We start from the raw sequence: 16790 nt of genomic DNA on the forward strand, positions 1-16790 counted from the left end.
AGAAGCTGCCTCCGTGATCCAGTCACCTCCCACGAAGACCCCCTTCAGCACTGGGTATTTGTGTTTTGTTTTGTTTTTGATTTTGTTTTTGAGACAGGATCTCCTGATCTCCTGGGTTTCAAGCAATCCTCCCAGCTCAGCCTCCCTGGGAATTGGGAGGACAGGTGCTTACCACCACACCTGGGTTTTGTTTTGTTTTGTTTTGTGTTTTGTTTGTTTGTTTGTAGAGACAGGGCTTCCCAATATTTCCCAATATTGCTTGCCCAGGCTTGTCTGGAATGTCTAGGCTCTAATGATCCGCCTGCCTCTGCCTCCCAAAGGGCTGAGATTACAGGTGTGACCCACCATGCCTGGTCCAGATTTGTGTGGGGACACAGATGCAAAGCAGATCACCATGGTAGCCATGGCTTCACAATCAAAGGCAGTGTTAAATACCACAGCAAATGCCATACCAGTAGTAAATGCTGTATTTGATGAATTCCTACCTTCATCTTTTTTTTTTACCTGCCCTATTTACTATTTTGTTTTTTATTGTACTTTAAGTTCTGGGGTACAAACCTGACAAAAACAAGCAATGGGGAAAATATTCCCTGTTTAATAAATGGTGTTGGGAAAACTGGCTAGCCATGTGCAGAAAGCTGAAACTGGATCCCTTCCTGACACCTTACACTAAAATTAACTCCAGATGGATTAAAGATTTAAACATAAGACCTTACACCATAAAAACCCTAGAAGAAAACCTAGGCAAAACCATTCAGGACATAGGCATAGGCAAGGACTTCATGACTAAAACACCAAAAGCATTGATGACAAAAGCTAAAATAGACAAATGGGACCTAATTAAACTCCAGGGCTTCTGTACAGCAAAAGAAACTATCATTAGAGTGAACTGGCAACCAACAGAATGGGAAAAAAATGTTTGCAATCTACCCATCTGACAAAGGGCTAATATCCAGAATCTACAAAGAACTTAAGCAGATTTATAAGAAAAAAGCAAACCCATTCAAAAGTGGATAAGGATATGAACAGACACTTTTCAAAAGAAGACATCCATGAGACCAACGAATATATGAAAAAATGCTCATTATCACTGGTCATTAGAGAAATGCAAATCAAAACCACATTGAGATACCATCTCATGCCAGTTAGAATGACGATCATTAAAAAATCTGGAGACAACAGATGCTGGAGAGGATGTGGAGAAATAGGAACGCTTTACACTGTTGGTGGGAGTGTAAATTAGTTCAACCATTGTGAAGACAGTGTGGTGATTCCTCAAGGATCTAGAAATAGAAATACCATTTGATCCAGCAGTCCCGTTGCTGAATATATACCCAAAGGATTATAAATCCTATTAGAAACACACATGCACACATATGTTCATCACAGCACTATTTACAGTAGCAAAGACCTGGAACCAACCCAAATGCCCATCAGCGATGGACTGGATAAAGAAAATGTGGCACATATACACTATGGAATACTATGCAACCATAAAAAAGGATGAATTCACATCCTTTGTAGGGATATGGATGAAGCTGGAAACCATCATTCTCAGCAAACTGACACAAGAACAGAAAAGCAAACACTGCATGTTCTCACTCATAGGTGGGTGTTGAACAATGAAAACACATGGACACAGGGAGGTGAACATCACACACTGGGGTCTGTTGGGGGGTGGGGGGCTACGGGAGGGACAGTGGGGGGTGGGGAGGTTGGGGAGGGATAACACTGGGAGAAGTTTTGATGTAGGTGACGGGGATGGAGGCAGCAAACCACCATGGCATGTGTATAGCTATGCAACGATCTTTATGCCTTCTAAGGAAGTGCTTTCAAATGTTTTAAAGCTGAACACTCTATTTCTTCTTCTGAAGATAACATATTTTAAATAACTCTGTATTATGAACAAACTGCATTTTCTTAAGCAACAATATATTTGATTTCTCATCTAAATAATCCTCGACACATAATTGCTGGTCTGACCTTTATATCAACATAAGCTAACCAGTGTTCTGTTTCAAGATGATGTGATTTTAGCTGTGAACATAAGAACTTTGTTTCCCTTAACCTGTTTTCCTAGGTTAGACACATGGAGGTGTTCTGATTCACCTTTGAAATATGAGTAATAGTTTGGGAATGCCCCTGTCCTCCTAGCTTAGGAGATTTGGGGTTTGGGCTGGGTTAAGCACTGTAGGCCCAAGGCTTGTGGTTTAAGGTTAAAAATTTAGATCAACAGACTTCATACAGCTTTGTTTTAGGGACAGGCGGACATTATCCTGTGGTTTAAAAGTATCTGTGCAAGCTTTGCTCTGGCGTGATAAAAGCCTCAGTCTTGCTGCTTATTAATTAAAGCATTGGGCTCAAGGGAATATGAGTGGACAGTGTCTGGCTGTCTGCGTGGTGCGCTCTGTTAGAAAGTCACGTGTCAGCATTTGGGAGAGATTCTGAACACTGGAGGCCTCCCTCTAATTTGAGCTGTTTTGCAATTGCTGATGGAGATGGTAAGTACAGTATCTTATTAGTATGACAGGTTCCTTAGCTGGGTGCTGTTCTGGTGACTTCCTGGGTCTCTGTATTATGAAGTCAGTGGTCAGGACTAGCCTTGCTTCAGGCACCTGGGAGCCAGCTCTCGAGTGAGAGTGTGTGTTCCCTGAAGACAGGGCTGACTTGGTCAATTGTGGTCTCTGCCTCTCATCTTGTGAGGTGTTGGGGCCACAGGGGACACTCAGGTGATGTCACCAGCCCATTGTTAAGTGGGAAACATGCTTTCTTTAATTTAATTAGATGGTTCTTGTTTTAGATTTTTGGTTTCTTGTAGGGAACTGCCTTATCCAGAGCCTAACCATTTTTTTCAAAGGAAACGTTATTTAAATGTGCATATATATACAAAAGTAGAGAGTGAAGTGTAATGAATCTCCATGCACTGTTGTGCGGCTTCAATAATCATTCTGCAGCTCTGGTTCCACCAGTTTCCCGAAATGCCTCCCTTTCCTTTCTCCCTTCCTCTTTGCCTTCAGTATTTTAATGTAAAATTTAAACATCCGCCTTTTCACCTATATATGCACCTGGAACTAAATACCTTCTTTCTTCCTTTAACATAAGTATTGTGTCAAAAGTTTTAAGTGTTCAGCTAGGTGTGGTGTCTCCTGCTTGTAATCCCAGCACTTTGAGAGGCTGAGGTGGGGAGGATTACTTGAAACCAGGAGTTTGAGACAAACCTGGGTGACACAGCGAGACCTATGTCTCTAGAAAAAAAATAATAAAAGAATTAGCTGGGCACAGTGGCATGTGCCTGTAGTCCCGGATACTTGGGAGGCTGAGGTGGATCGCTTGTGCCCAAGGGTTTGAGGATGCAGTGAGCTGTGATCAGACCATTGCCATCCAGCCTAGGCGACAGCAAGACTTTATCTCTTTTAAAAAAAGTTGCTTAAAGTGTTAAAAGTATAGCAGCAAAATTAACAACCATCTCTTAGTATCAGTAATACCTAGTTCATCTTCTGATTTTTCCCCGGATTATCAAAGGTATCTTTCTAAAGTCCCCCTCCGTTTCTTTTTGCAAACTGTTGATTTGATGAAGGAGCTGGATCGTTTGCTTTAAGTTTGCTCTAAAGATCACTTCCTCGAGGTATTGTTTGATTTGTGTTTTATGTAAGGTTGTCAGATCTGGAGGCTTCATGAGATTCAGGCTCAACTTTTTCAGAGCCCGACTTTCTAATAAGTAGATGTGAAGTGAGCATATTAGTAGCTGAGCATGGGAAGTAGTGAGACACCCCTCCGAAAGCAGAGAGTAGGCGTGGGGCGTGGCTGTTAGCAGCTGGGGCCAGCTGACCATCCAGGGAGTAAGCTTGGAGTAGACGACTTTGAGCTGAGATGCTCCCCAGCTGCGAACCCCAGGACCTGGTCTGCTGCGTGGTGTGTAGAGCAGGAGGTGGCATCTGTTTGGTTAGGAAACTTTTTCAACTAACCTCTAAATGATTGACAACTCTGAAGCCACAGCTTGACTGTTGAGCAGAGGATTAAGAAAAAGTGGTCGAGGAAAATGAAGAAATGAAATGGTCACAGGAGTGTGGGAGGGGAACGGCTGAGACTGGGCCACGGTCCAGGTGTGGGGCTGAATTCCCAGCGTCTCCCACCATGGTCTCTACTGAAACTTCTACTCCTGGTTGTATGGCCCCATGATGGCCCAGCGCAGCAGCTAGCTCTCAGAATGTACTGGCTCGTTAAACTTCCCAGAGCGGCTGTGGTCTGTGTTGGGGACTGGCAGCCGCACCAGACTTGAATCACAGCTTGTAAGAAATAACACCAGCAGCAGCCAGCAGTGAATGCATGCCTGTGTGAGTGCCTAAACAGAAATGCACAAACGCCAGGAGATTCATTCAGGTGGTGTCACCACACTCTTGAAAGTGGAGAAGTAACTGTCAGACTGGCTTGTGATGCTGGCCCTAGAGTTGTGTGGGTTTGAAGAAGGCTTATGGCAGACTGTCGGTATACTGTCTTCACTTGAGCGGCTAGTGGGATGGACTCAGGGACCTCAGAGATGAGATGTTGGCACATGTATACCAAAAAACAGCATTAGGACACTAGAGGGAGGGAATGCAGAGCGCGACCCTGGACTTAACACCTCTGTGCCTCAGTTTCCCCATCTGTCAGGTGGAGCTAGTCATCATCATCACCACCTCATGGGGTGAAATACGTATGTAAAGTGTTAAGGACTGTGCCTGATACGTAGTAGGTATTCACCCGAACGCCTGAGATTTTATAGCTCTCGGTAGATAGCTGCTTAATGAGTACATAAATGTTAGCCATTAGACGAAGCTAATGCATTATTGCATGCCCGTGGCAGGGGATGTTACGTGATGCATGCCCGTGGCAGGGGATGTTATGTGATGCATGCCCGTGGCGGGGGATGTTACGTGATGCATATCCGTTCTGTGAATGAAGAAAGTTACAACTTTTACATGGGTTTCAGGAGGTGTTTATACAGGTAGTAAAATGAATTGCTCTTTGGCTAGGCTGGAAACACGACTGAAGCCATGTAAGGTGGTCGTTGATATATAGACTGTCAGTCCCTAGATGCCCAGATGCTGCTGCTTTGAGGGATTCTCTGAGAGCTCAGCATTGTTTCAGGTCCTCTGTGGTGTTCCCTAACATTTACTATCGGGGTGTGTGTCTCTCATCTCCTCTGTTGTCTGTAAGCTCCCAGAAGGCAGAATCTCCAATAGTGCTGTACATGAAGCAGGCAGCCACTAAGTACTAAATGCCCGGCCTGGACTGTGTTTTCAGCAAAGCAGGGAAATTCGTCAGATTTTTATTAGAAAACATTGCTTAGAACACCATTATTGGATGGATGTTTATGGAGCTGCCTCTTTGTCGCAGGGAGATAGATGAAGGAATTTTATCATCACCTGTTGCATAGGACTGTGTGAGGCAAACCTGTCATAGTCCCCATACTACAGGCGGGCATGGACCCAGATGTCCATGAGAATCCAAGGAGGTGTAAGTCGTGGCCTCCACCTGCAAAGCCTGCACGACCGACCAGAAGCGGGCTGAGCGTGAAAGAAGGCAGAAGGCAGTTTGTGCTCTGGCCTTCAGACGAGAGCAGTGTGGTCTGCAAGCTAAGCAGAGGGAGGTTTTATGGAAAAGTGGGTGGGTAGCAGCTACGGGATTTGCAGAGGGAACACAATCACTTCTCTGGCTGAAATGACAAGGGGAGGTTGGCATGACTGGGACCTAAGTGTGCTTCAGGGCCCACTCATTGTTTTTGCTGCAGACGGCCTGGAACTGGAGTCAGAGTCACTCTGTCGAGGCTTTGCTGGCTGCGTGGCAGTCGGGTTTCAAGACCACTTTGAGTTGAGAGGCCGATCTGGCACTTCCCTGCAGTCTCAGCTTCCCTAGTGAAGATGAGGGTAGCGCCTGCTTTCTAGGTTACTACGTGTGTTAACGAGAGAGTAGCTGCCACCATGCGTGGATGGGCTGAACTTGGAGGAACTGTTTGGGAAGCAGCTTGTCAGGTGCACGTCTCTGCCACCAAAGGCGATGTGGATTCTCCCACCTGCCTCTTCAGAGCATCCTGGGCAGACCTCCCGGGTTCCCAATGATTTTCTGTGGGTTAATTCAAAAGCCAGGTGTAGGTTTCTTCATTCTGCCCAGCTCAGGAGTTTCAGAAAACAGCGGTGCTGAAGCGTTAGTGTCGGCAGCAGGTTTTTTTTTGGGGGTGGGGTGGGGCGGGATGCTTGCTCCACTTCTTTGCCTCTTTCCACCTGCTGCTGGGCCCCGCAGAGTCCAGGGTCAAGGGGATTGGAGGGGAGAGAAGGCACAGTCTTCACTTCCCAGTGCTGGTGGGCTCCCTCTGGGCCACCACGTGTCTCCACTCATGGCTGGCCTTTCGGGGGGGAGCACATTAGTGGTTCTTTAGAGCTGCCTCTCCCCACTGTCATCCCACCCTCAGGGACCTTACACAGAACTTTCCCTGATGCTCTGTCCCGTGGCGTCTGCAGCCTTCACCCCCTCCTGCCTGGGCCTTCTCCACTGGCAGACAGCCCACCGCTTCCGCAGGGTCTTGCATGGGGCATCTGGCTGGCTTCTGAGCCGTCCTGGTAGTCCCCGGGAAGTCCAGCATCCTTCTTCTGCCAGAGCCGCCCTGCTGCTTGCTCCTCCCCGTCAGCCTTCCCAGCAGCTGCAGCCAGGTGAGGGACAAGCCCTCTGCAAGCTCCTGGAAACGCCCTGTGCTCCGGTCCAGAAACAGCAGAGGGTGGGCTCACCGGGCAGGAGCAGCTCTGCAGGGCTGCACTGGGCCAGGCGGTGCCGTTTCTCTTTCTTGCACGTGCTCCGTTCTTCAGGAGGGGCCTCTCTTTGAGCCTCATGGAAGCAAAGGGGAGAGCCTGCAGAGCTCTCCTCTCTTTTATTTATTTATTTGTTGAGACGGAATTTTGCTCTTGTTGCCCAGGTTGGAGTGCAATGGGGCAATCTCGGCTCACTGCAACCTCCGCCTCCCAGGTTAAAGAGATTCTCCCTCGTCGGCCTCCTGAGTAGCTGGGACTACAGGTGCGCGCCACCACGCCCAGCTCAGTTTTGGTATTTTTAATAGAAACAGGGTTCCGCCATGTCGGCAAGGCTGGTCTTGAGCTCCTGACCTCAGGTGATCCACCCACCTCGGCCTCCCAAAGTGCTAGGGTTACAGGCATGAGCCGCCGCACCCGGCCTGTCTTTTTTTTTTTTTTTTTTTTTGAGGCGGAGTTTCGCTCTTGTTATCCAGGCTGGAGTGCAATGGCGCGATCTCGGCTCACCACAACCTCCGCCTCCTGGGTTCAGGCAATTCTCCTGCCTCAGCCTCCTGAGTAGCTGGGATTACAGGCACTCGCCACCATGCCCAGCTAATTGTTTGTACTTTTAGTAGAGACGGGGTTTCGCCATGTTGACCAGGATGGTCTCGATCTCTTGACCTTGTGATCCACCCTCCTCGGCCACCCAAAGTGCTGGGATTACAGGCGTGAGCCACCGCGCCCGGCCGGCCTGTCTTTTAACTTCCAGCAGAGGCCTCTCCTCCGAGTCATCTCCAGCCTACTCTGAAATGGGCTGTGACATTTGGCCACTGGGTAACAGGTCCTGTGAGGACGGGCCTCGAGCCTGTCTTCAGGAAGTGAGCTCTTTCTAAAGCGTGTCACCTCGTGTCTAGTTTTGAGTCAGCAGGAGGAGTGTCACCCTGCTCTTCACAAGGTTCATGCGCCGGGCCTGGCACGCAGTAAACACCCAGCGAGCGCTGGCCGCTGCCAGGATTGACCCTCTTGGGGCCGCGTTTTCTCATCTGGAAAGCGCAGTTGACGGAGCCCAGCTCTGCGTGCCGCTTAGGGCTGAGAACGTGCATGAAAGCGTTGTGAGTCCGTTTCATTTTTACACCTTAGCCGCAGCACAACGGGATCTCTCCGCGCATGTTTAAGGCCTTTGTGAGCAAGAGCCACCCGGAATTCTCGTCTAACAGGCAGCAGGATGCCCAGGAGTTCTTCTTGCACCTGGTGAACCTCGTAGAGGTGAGTGGTCAGCCTCACGGATGCTTGGCGGGTGGTGAGGAGGCGCCGGGCCGCCCCGCAGGGTCCGCGGGGGCTTGATCAGAGCCCTCCCCACTCCCTTCCTGCCTCAGTCTCTCCTGTAGAAGCTGCTTCAGAATCGGCTTTCTGGAAACTTTCTCTGCTCAGCCCGCTTGATGTGACCGCTCCTCACCCGCCAGTTTGCAGACACTCCCCTCAGCCTGTGTGTTCACCTGCTCTGGTCTTTGTGACAGAGTTCCTTAAGAGCCCTGTGTGGCATTTGGTGTCCTCCTGCCACTGTTCAAAGATGATGACTCTGTTCACATCAGAATAAATCGTATTAAAAACATTTTTGAAAGCCACTGTGAATTCCTGAGTAAAGGGTTTTTTGCCCCCGAAAAAGCAACTTTTTTCCCCCCGGTTACTGCAGTGTTCTCTGGAAAATACAGAAAACACAAAGGAGGACATCAAAATCCCCCTTATGCCACCCCTGCAAACAGCCAGCGTTTTGTCTTTTTTTTTTTGAGACGGAATCTTACTCTGTCACCTGGGCTGCAGTGCAATGGCACGATCTCAGCTCTCTACAACCTCCGCCTTCCGGGTTCAAGTGATTCTCCTGCCTCAGCCTCCCGAGTAGCTAGGATTACAGGTTCCTGCCACAAGGCCTGGCTAATTTTTTGTATTTTTAGTAGAGACGGGGTTTCGCCATGTTGGCCAGAATGGTCTTGAACTCCTGACCTGGTGATCCGCCCCCCTCAGCCTCCCAAAGTGCTGGGATTACAGGCGTGTGCCTCTGCGCCTGGCCAGTGTTCACGGTGGCGTCTGCGCCTCCGGGCACTGGCCAGGTCTTCAGTTCATTCTCTGCATGCTGCTCTGTAAGCATGTTTTCAGGCCCCACACCCGTTAACAGAGCGTGGTTTCTGTCCTACCTGATTGGCATGAGTGTCTTTGTGGAATCACACTGTGCGTGCTTCCCTTTGTCCAGGGCAGCCCTTTATTTTTTTCCCTTTGTCTTCTTGGCTTTTCCTCCTCCCTTCTTCTCATTCCATGAATTTCCCTCCCATGCTTTGAAACTTGATAATGTTGAAAGTCGTGTGACTCAACATTAGTGCATTCACTAACCCGATCCAATCCGTCCTTCAGAGGAACCGCGTCGGCTCAGAAAACCCGAGTGACGTTTTCCGATTTTTGGTGGAAGAACGCATTCAGTGCTGCCAGACCCGGAAGGTCCGCTACACGGAGAGAGTGGGTTACCTGATGCAGTTACCTGTGGCCATGGAGGCGGCGACCAACAAAGGTAACAATGGGTACAGTGTGTGTCCGCGTGGGAACTGAGTGCCGCGTGTCTCTGTGCGGGAACCGAGTGCTGCGTGTGTCCGCGCGGGAACCGAGTGCCGCGTGTGTCTCCACGTGGGAACCGAGTACCGCGTGTGTCTGCATGGGAACCGAGTGCCGCGTGTGTCCGCGCGGGAACCGAGTGCCGCGTGTGTCTCCGCGTGGGAACCGAATGCCGCGTGTCTCCGCGTGGGAACTGAGTGCCGCATGTGTCTCCGCGTGGGAACCGAGTGCCGCATGTGTCTCCGCGTGGGAACCGAGTGCCGCATGTGTCTCCGCGTGGGAACCGAGTGCCGCGTGTCTCCGCGTGGGAACCGAGTGCCGCATGTGTCTCCGCGCGGGAACCGAGTGCCGCGTGTGTCTCCCTGTGGGAAGCGAGTGCCGCGTGTGTCTCCGTGTGGGAAGCGAGTGCCGCGTGTCTCCGCGTGGGAACCGAGTGCCGCGTGTGTCTCCCTGTGGGAACCGAGTGCCGCGTGTGTCTCCGTGTGGGAACCGAGTGCCGCGTGTGTCTCTGTATGGGAACCGACTGCCGCGTGTCTCCGCGTGGGAACCGAGTGCCGCGTGTGTCTCCCTGTGGGAACCGAGTGCCGCGTGTGTCTCCCTGTGGGAACCGAGTGCCGCATGTCTCCGCGTGGGAACCGAGTGCCGCGTGTGTCTCCCTGTGGGAACCGAGTGCCGCGTGTGTCTCCCTGTGGGAACCGAGTGCCGCGTGTGTCTCCTTGTGGGAACCGGGTGCCGCGTGTGTCTCCGCGTGGGAACCGGGTGCCGCGTGTCTCCGCGTGGGAACCGAGTGCCGCGTGTGTCTCCGTGTGGGAACAGAGTGCCGCGTGTGTCTCCGTGTGGGAACCGAGTGCCGCGTGTGTCTCCGTGTGGGAACCGAGTGCCGTGTGGGAACCGAGTGCCGCGTGTCTCCCTGTGGGAACCGAGTGCCGCATGTGTCTCCGCGCGGAAACCGAGTGCCGCATGTGTCTCCGCGCGGGAACCGAGTGTCGCGTGTGTCTCCGCGTGGGAACCGAGTGTCGCGTGTGTCTCCGCGTGGGAACCGAGTGCCGCGTGTGTCTCCGCGTGGGAACCGAGTGCCGCGTGTGTCTCCGCGTGGGAACCGAGTGCCGCGTGTGTCTCCCTGTGGGAACCGAGTGCCGCGTGTGTCTTCCTGTGGGAACCGAGTGCCGCGTGTGTCTCCGTGTGGGAACCGAGTGCCGCGTGGGAACCGAGTGCCGCGTGTCTCCCTGTGGGAACCGAGTGACGCATGTGTCTCCGTGCGGAACGAGTGCCGCGTGTGTCTCCGTGTGGGAACCGAGTGCCGCGTGTGTCTCCGTGTGGGAACCGAGTGCCGCGTGTGTCTCCGTGTGGGAACCGAATGCCGCGTGGGAACCGAGTGCCGCGTGTCTCCCTGTGGGAACCGAGTGCCGCATGTGTCTCCGCGTGGGAACCGAGTGCCGCATGTGTCTCCGCGCGGGAACCGAGTGCCGCGTGTGTCTCCGCGCGGGAACCGAGTGTCGCGTCTGTCTCCGCGCGGGAACCGAGTGTCGCGTCTGTCTCCGCGTGGGAACCGAGTGTCGCGTGTGTCTCCGCGTGGGAACCGAGTGCCGCGTGTCTCCGCGTGGGAACCGAGTGCCGCGTGTGTCTCCCTGTGGGAACCGAGTGCCGCGTGTGTCTCCGTGTGGGAACCGAATGCCACGTGTGTCTCCGTGTGGGAACTGAGTGCCGCGTGTGTCTCCGTGTGGGAACCGAGTGCCGTGTGGGAACCGAGTGCCGCGTGTGTCCCTGTGGGAACCGAGTGCCGCATGTGTCTCTGTGCGTGAACCGAGTGCCGCATGTGTCTCTGTGCGGAAACCGAGTGTCGCGTGTGTCTCCGTGCGGAAACCGAGTGTTGCGTGTGTCTCCGCGTGGGAACCGAGTGCCGCGTGTCTCCGCGTGGGAACCGAGTGCCGCGTGTGTCTCCCTGTGGGAACCGAGTGCCGCGTGTGTCTCCGTGTGGGAACCGAGTGCCGCGTGTGTCTCCGTGTGGGAACCGAGTGCCGCGTGTGTCTCCGCGTGGGAACCGAGTGCCGCGTGTCTCCCTGTGGGAACCGAGTGCCGCATGTGTCTCCGTGCGGAAACCGAGTGCCGCGTGTGTCTCCGTGCGGAAAGCGAGTGTCGCGTGTGTCTCCGCGTGGGAACCGAGTGTCGCGTGTGTCTCCGCGTGGGAACCGAGTGCCGCGTGTGTCTCCCTGTGGGAACCGAGTGCCGCGTGTGTCTCTGTGGGAACCGAGTGCCGCGTGTGTCTCCGTGTGGGAACCGAGTGTCGTGTGGGAACCGAGTGCCGTGTGTCTCCCTGTGGGAACCGAGTGCCGCATGTGTCTCTGTGCGGAAACCGAGTGTCGCGTGTGTCTCTGCGCGGGAACCGAGTGCCGCGTGTGTCCGTGCGGGAACCGAGTTCCGCGTGTCTCCCTGTGGGAACCGAGTGCCGCGTGTCTCCGCGCGGGAACCGAGTGCCGCGTGTCTCCGCGTGGGAACCGAGTACCGCGTGTGTCTCCGCGTGGGAACCGAGTGCTGCGTGTCTCCCTGTGGGAACCGAGTGCCGCGTGTGTCCGTGCGGGAACTGAGTGCCGGGTGTCTCCGCGTGGGAACCGAGTGCCGCGTGTGTCTCCCTGTGGGAACCGAGTGCCGCGTGTGTCCGCGCGGGAACCGAGTGCCGCGTGTGTCCGCGCGGGAACCGAGTGCCGCGTGTCTCCGCGTGGGAACCGAGTGCCGCGTGGGAACCGAGTGCCGCGTGTCTCTGCGTGGGAACCGAGTGCCGCGTGTCTCCCTGTGGGAACCGAGTTCCGCGTGTGTCCGCGCGGGAACCGAGTGCCGCGTGTGTCCGCGCGGGAACCGAGTGCCGCGTGTCTCCGCGCGGGAACCGAGTGCCGCGTGTCTCCGCGCGGGAACCGAGTGCCGCGTGTGTCTCCGCGTGGGAACCGAGTGCCGCGTGTCTCCGCGTGGGAACCGAGTGCCGCGTGTCTCCGCGTGGGAACCGAGTGCCGCGTGTCTCCGCGTGGGAAGCGAGTGCCGCGTGTGTCTCCGCGTGGGAACCGAGTGCCGCGTGTCTCTGCGTGGGAACCGAGTGCCGCGTGTCTCTGCGTGGGAACCGAGTGCCGCGTGTGTCTCCGCGTGGGAACCGAGTGCCGCGTGTCTCCGCGTGGGAACCGAGTGCCGCGTGTCTCCCTGTGGGAACCGAGTGCCGCGTGTCTCCGCGTGGGAACCGAGTTCCGCGTGTCTCCCTGTGGGAACCGAGTGCCGCGTGTGTCCGCGCGGGAAACGAGTGCCGCGTGTCTCTGCGTGGGAACCGAGTGTCGCGTGTGTCTCCGCGTGGGAACCGAGTGCCGCGTGTCTCCGCGTGGGAACCGAGTGCCGCGTGTCTCCGCGCGGGAACCGAGTGCCACGTGTCTCTGCGTGGGAACCGAGTGTCGCGTGTGTCTCCGCGTGGGAACCGAGTGCCGCGTGTCTCTGCGTGGGATCCGAGTGTCGCGTGTGTCTCCACGTGGGAACCGAGTGCTGCGTGTCTCCGCGTGGGAACCGAGTGCCGCGTGTGTCTCCCTGTGGGAACCGAGTGCCGCGTGTGTCTCTGTGTGGGAACCGAGTGCCGCGTGTGTCTCTGTGTGGGAACCGAGTGCCGCGTGTGTCTCCGTGTGGGAACCGAATGCCGTGTGGGAACCGAGTGCCGCGTGTCTCCCTGTGGGAACCGAGTGCCGCATGTGTCTCTGTGCGGAAACCGAGTGTCGCGTGTGTCTCCGTGCGGAAACCAAGTGTCGCGTGTGTCTCTGCGTGGGAACCGAGTGCCGGGTGTCTCCGCGTGGGAAGCGAGTGCCGCGTCTCTCCCTGTGGGAACCGAGTGCCGCGTGTGTCTCTGCGCAGGAACCGAGTGCCGCGTGTGTCCCTATGGGAACCGAGTGCCACGTGTGTCCGTGCGGGAACCGAGTGCCGCGTGTCTCCCTGTGGGAACCGAGTGCTGCGTGTGTCTCTGCACAGGAACTGAGTGCCGCGTGTCTCTGTGCGGAAACCGAGTGACGCGTGTGTCTCCACGTGGGAACCGAGTGACGCGTGTGTCTCCGCATGGGAACCGAGTGCCGCGTGTCTCCGCGTGGGAACCGAGTGCCGCGTGTGTCTCCACGTGGGAACCGAGTGCCGCGTGTCTCTGTGTGGGAACCGAGTGTCGCGTGTGTCTCTGCGCGGGAACCGAGTGCCGCGTGTCTCCGCGTGGGAACCGAGTGCCGCGTGTCTCCCTGTGGGAACCGAGTGCCGCTTGTGTCTCTGCGCAGGAACCGAGTGCCGCGTGTGTCCCTGTGGGAACCGAGTGCCACATGTGTCCGTGCGGGAACCGAGTGCCGCGTGTCTCCCTGTGGGAACCGAGTGCCGCGTGTGTCTCTGCGCAGGAACTGAGTGCCGCGTGACTGCATGTTTTCAAGTTAGACATTCGAGCAGAGGTCTCTTGAAATAACCCAGCTTTGGCAGACACGTACTTCAGCCACCTCTCCTGGGAGATCAGTGGTGTCAGGGCTCTTTGTAAAAGCAAAGCCCATTGGAAGTGTCTCTGGGCTCTGGAAGAGAGAAGGAGGCGGAGTTGTGGGGTTCATGTTTGGCACCTTCTCCCTCCGTCTGTCTAGTCTGGTTCTTCTAGGCAGAATAGACAAATGGCATTTCTTTGAATTCACATTGTAGAAGCAGAAAAAGACGGAATAGCTGCTGGACTGCTCCTCTCCTGTGAACCGGTCATTTTTTGTTAAGTTTAGCAATTCTGCTGTGCAGCCATAAAAAGGAAGAAGAGCATTTCCTTTGCACATGGATGAAGCTGGAAACCATCATCCTCAGCAAACTAACATAGGAACAAAAAACCACCCCATATTCTCACTCATAAGTGGGAGTTGAACATTGAGAACACGTGGACACAGGGAGGGGAGCATCACACACTGGGGTCTGTGGGGGGTGTGGGGAGCAAGAGAAGGGAACGTAGAGGACGGGTCAGTAGGTGCAGCAGACCACGTGGCGCCCGCACACCTGTGTAACAGACCTGCATGCTCTGCGTGTGGATCCTGGGTTTGCTCGTTTGTTTGTTTTTAGAATAAAGAAAAAAGAAGTTCAGCAATTCCCTGAATGGCCCTTTTTCCTCTTTCTCGTGGGTGAGGGGACACGGGTCAGTTTGTTATGGTAATTGGAAAGTGATGATTATGGTGATTTTAAGATGAAATGCTTTTCATTTGCTATATGCTCCTGTAGCTTTTGATCAGTTTCGAAGCCCTTATCCATCACACAGCACAGAAATAATAAAGTGAGGCCTGCGGTTTGTTTCCTTGTTAAAACGAGGCTTCATTGGTTTCTGTTGTCTTTCTCAGGTTCATGATCTTTTCTAGCTGTTTCGAATTTGTTAGCAATAGCTATTTTTTTTTTTTAGAAAGGAGATTTATAATTTAGTCTCTGGAATCTGGCAGCTGGGAACACCTAATGTTAGCAACCCTGATACAAGCACATCATAAACTGACTAGGGACGGGGAATTAATTTTCAAAGCATCTCACACGTGTTTAGGAAAACACATATGCGTGTAAGTGTACTTACAAACTGATACATCAGGAGCTGGTTTTGTTTTCTTTTGAGTCATGCAAAGGAAATGCCGAGAAAGGCCATTCAAATCTGTATAAAATTGTGAATACAGGTTAGTTTCCAGTGCCAGACCTGCTGATGCTTGGGCTCCGCTTTTTCCTTAGATGTAACGGTTTGAGCGGGAATAGCACAGAGGCCTTCTAGGTGGGGAGGCCTGATGTCTGAGGCGCTGGGTAACCTCAGCAAGAAGCTGCTACGCGGGATGTGCGATGGTGGCTGACCGCAGGCCTGTTGTTACCCTCCTCCTCGGCCTCACACCTCCGCCAGACCCATGACCTCTAATCGTAGTTGCTGGTGGAACCGAATCAGAAAATGTCGAACCCTGGATCTGGTTTTTGTCAGGTTCTTAGTGGTGGTTCTTTTTGTTTGTTTGTTTGTTTGTTTGTTTCCTGCCTTTGGTTATTTTATTTTAAGACAGCTTGAAGTTAACAGGAACGTTTGTGGTACTTTTGTGTATGTATGTGTGATCATTGGCAACAGCTGATCCCTTTACACAGCGTAAATCTCTTTCTGGCCTTATCTGCTGGGTGGGGAGGCGGTGCTGATCAGGGTTGGAAGTCCAGCTTTGTCAGTAACTGGCTGCTTTCGACTCTGGGCCTCAGTTCTTCAGAAAGGCAGCAAAGGGCTGGGGACAGGTGAGCCCTTGGACATTTTTCGGAGATAAAATACTCTGATGTGAAGGCCTGTGTTGGGAGGATGGCATTTGAATAATCCCACGATTGGCCTTTGGACAAACCAGGTTCATGGGCATTTACATCACACACACGCTCTGACGCTTTCACCCCCCAAGGCCAGTCCATGCTCACACTGCCCTCCTGCCGGTCTCACAGGCGAACAGGCAAAAAGATGTGAGTGCTCGATGCCGCCTGTAGGTGCCACTCTAAAGACAGCCCGAGAACAGCCTTTCAGTAGGCGCATCTGGCTTTGTAAAGGACCACATATAAGCAACCCCGGCCCAGCCCAGAAGCCTCAGGGAAGACTGTCCGAAGGGGGTGCTTTTCATTTCCGTAGGAGAAGCAGGTCATCCATTTGCTCTTTCACCCAGATGAACTGATCGCTTATGAACTAACGAGAAGGGAAACAGAAGTGAACAGAAGACCCCTTCCTGAGCTGGTGCGCGCCAAGATACCATTTAGTGCCTGCCTTCAGGCCTTCTCGGAACCAGAAAACGTTGACGATTTCTGGAGCAGTGCCCTACAAGCAAAGTCCGCGGGTGTGAAGTAAGTGTGTGTGTGCGTGTGTGTGTGTGTGTGTAGGCAGGGGGATGAGGAGGGTCCTTGAGAGTTGGGGATGGGGCGGGGAGAGTAAGCGGGTGATATTTGAGTCTGTGTGTGTCTGTTCTTGTGTGATGGATGGGATTATGCTTCACACATCCTAATTGTCGTCAGACTTGACTTGCGTGAGACCTGTCCAGTAAAACAGGCCTGTGATTTATATTATGTGCTAAGGAGGGGCTTCTTTTCTTAAATGTAAGGTTGTGTTTTATTCTCTATTAGGAGCCTTCCTCCCTCCCTCCCTCCCTTGCCTGTCCCTGCCCCTGTCTCACCAAGAGGGTACAGCCAAGAAACAGCCCCTACTCCCAAATGGCAAGGATGACATTATTAATGAAGAAATCAGAAAAGTACGTAAGACAGGCCTCCATTTAAACTCCATTACACTGTATTTTAACTCCATAATTAGAGACTGGGCCTAGAACATAGTTGACTGTGTTTCTCCTTGGAGTCTAGGAATCTCAGGACATCTCAGAGTGGACAGGAGGTCTTCTGAGCATTGTGGTCAGATGTCCTGTTGTCACGCTGTGAGGCTGTTTG

General features: G+C 53.4%; 1 protein-coding gene across 3 annotated transcripts in view; it reads left to right on the forward strand.

Annotated features, from left to right (window-relative positions):
* Positions 1 to 16790, forward strand: part of USP13 (ubiquitin specific peptidase 13) — a 154544-nt gene that overhangs the window by 83682 nt on the left and 54072 nt on the right. For all 3 annotated transcript variants that reach the window (XR_010338916.1, XR_010338917.1, XM_064366828.1), the window contains 3 exons: positions 7902 to 8027; positions 9168 to 9321; positions 16025 to 16199. Coding sequence is in view for 1 of the 3 variants with exons in the window: in XM_064366828.1 (XP_064222898.1) it covers positions 7902 to 8027; positions 9168 to 9321; positions 16025 to 16199 (455 nt within the window). In the remaining 2 variants the exon portion in view is untranslated. The remainder of the gene's footprint in view (positions 1 to 7901; positions 8028 to 9167; positions 9322 to 16024; positions 16200 to 16790) is intronic.

The sequence above is a fragment of the Aotus nancymaae genome, unplaced genomic scaffold (assembly GCF_030222135.1).
Source record: "Aotus nancymaae isolate 86718 unplaced genomic scaffold, 86718_ANA_hifiasm-v0.15.2.pri h1tg000067l, whole genome shotgun sequence".
In the NCBI taxonomy this organism is placed as follows: domain Eukaryota; kingdom Metazoa; phylum Chordata; class Mammalia; order Primates; family Aotidae; genus Aotus; species Aotus nancymaae.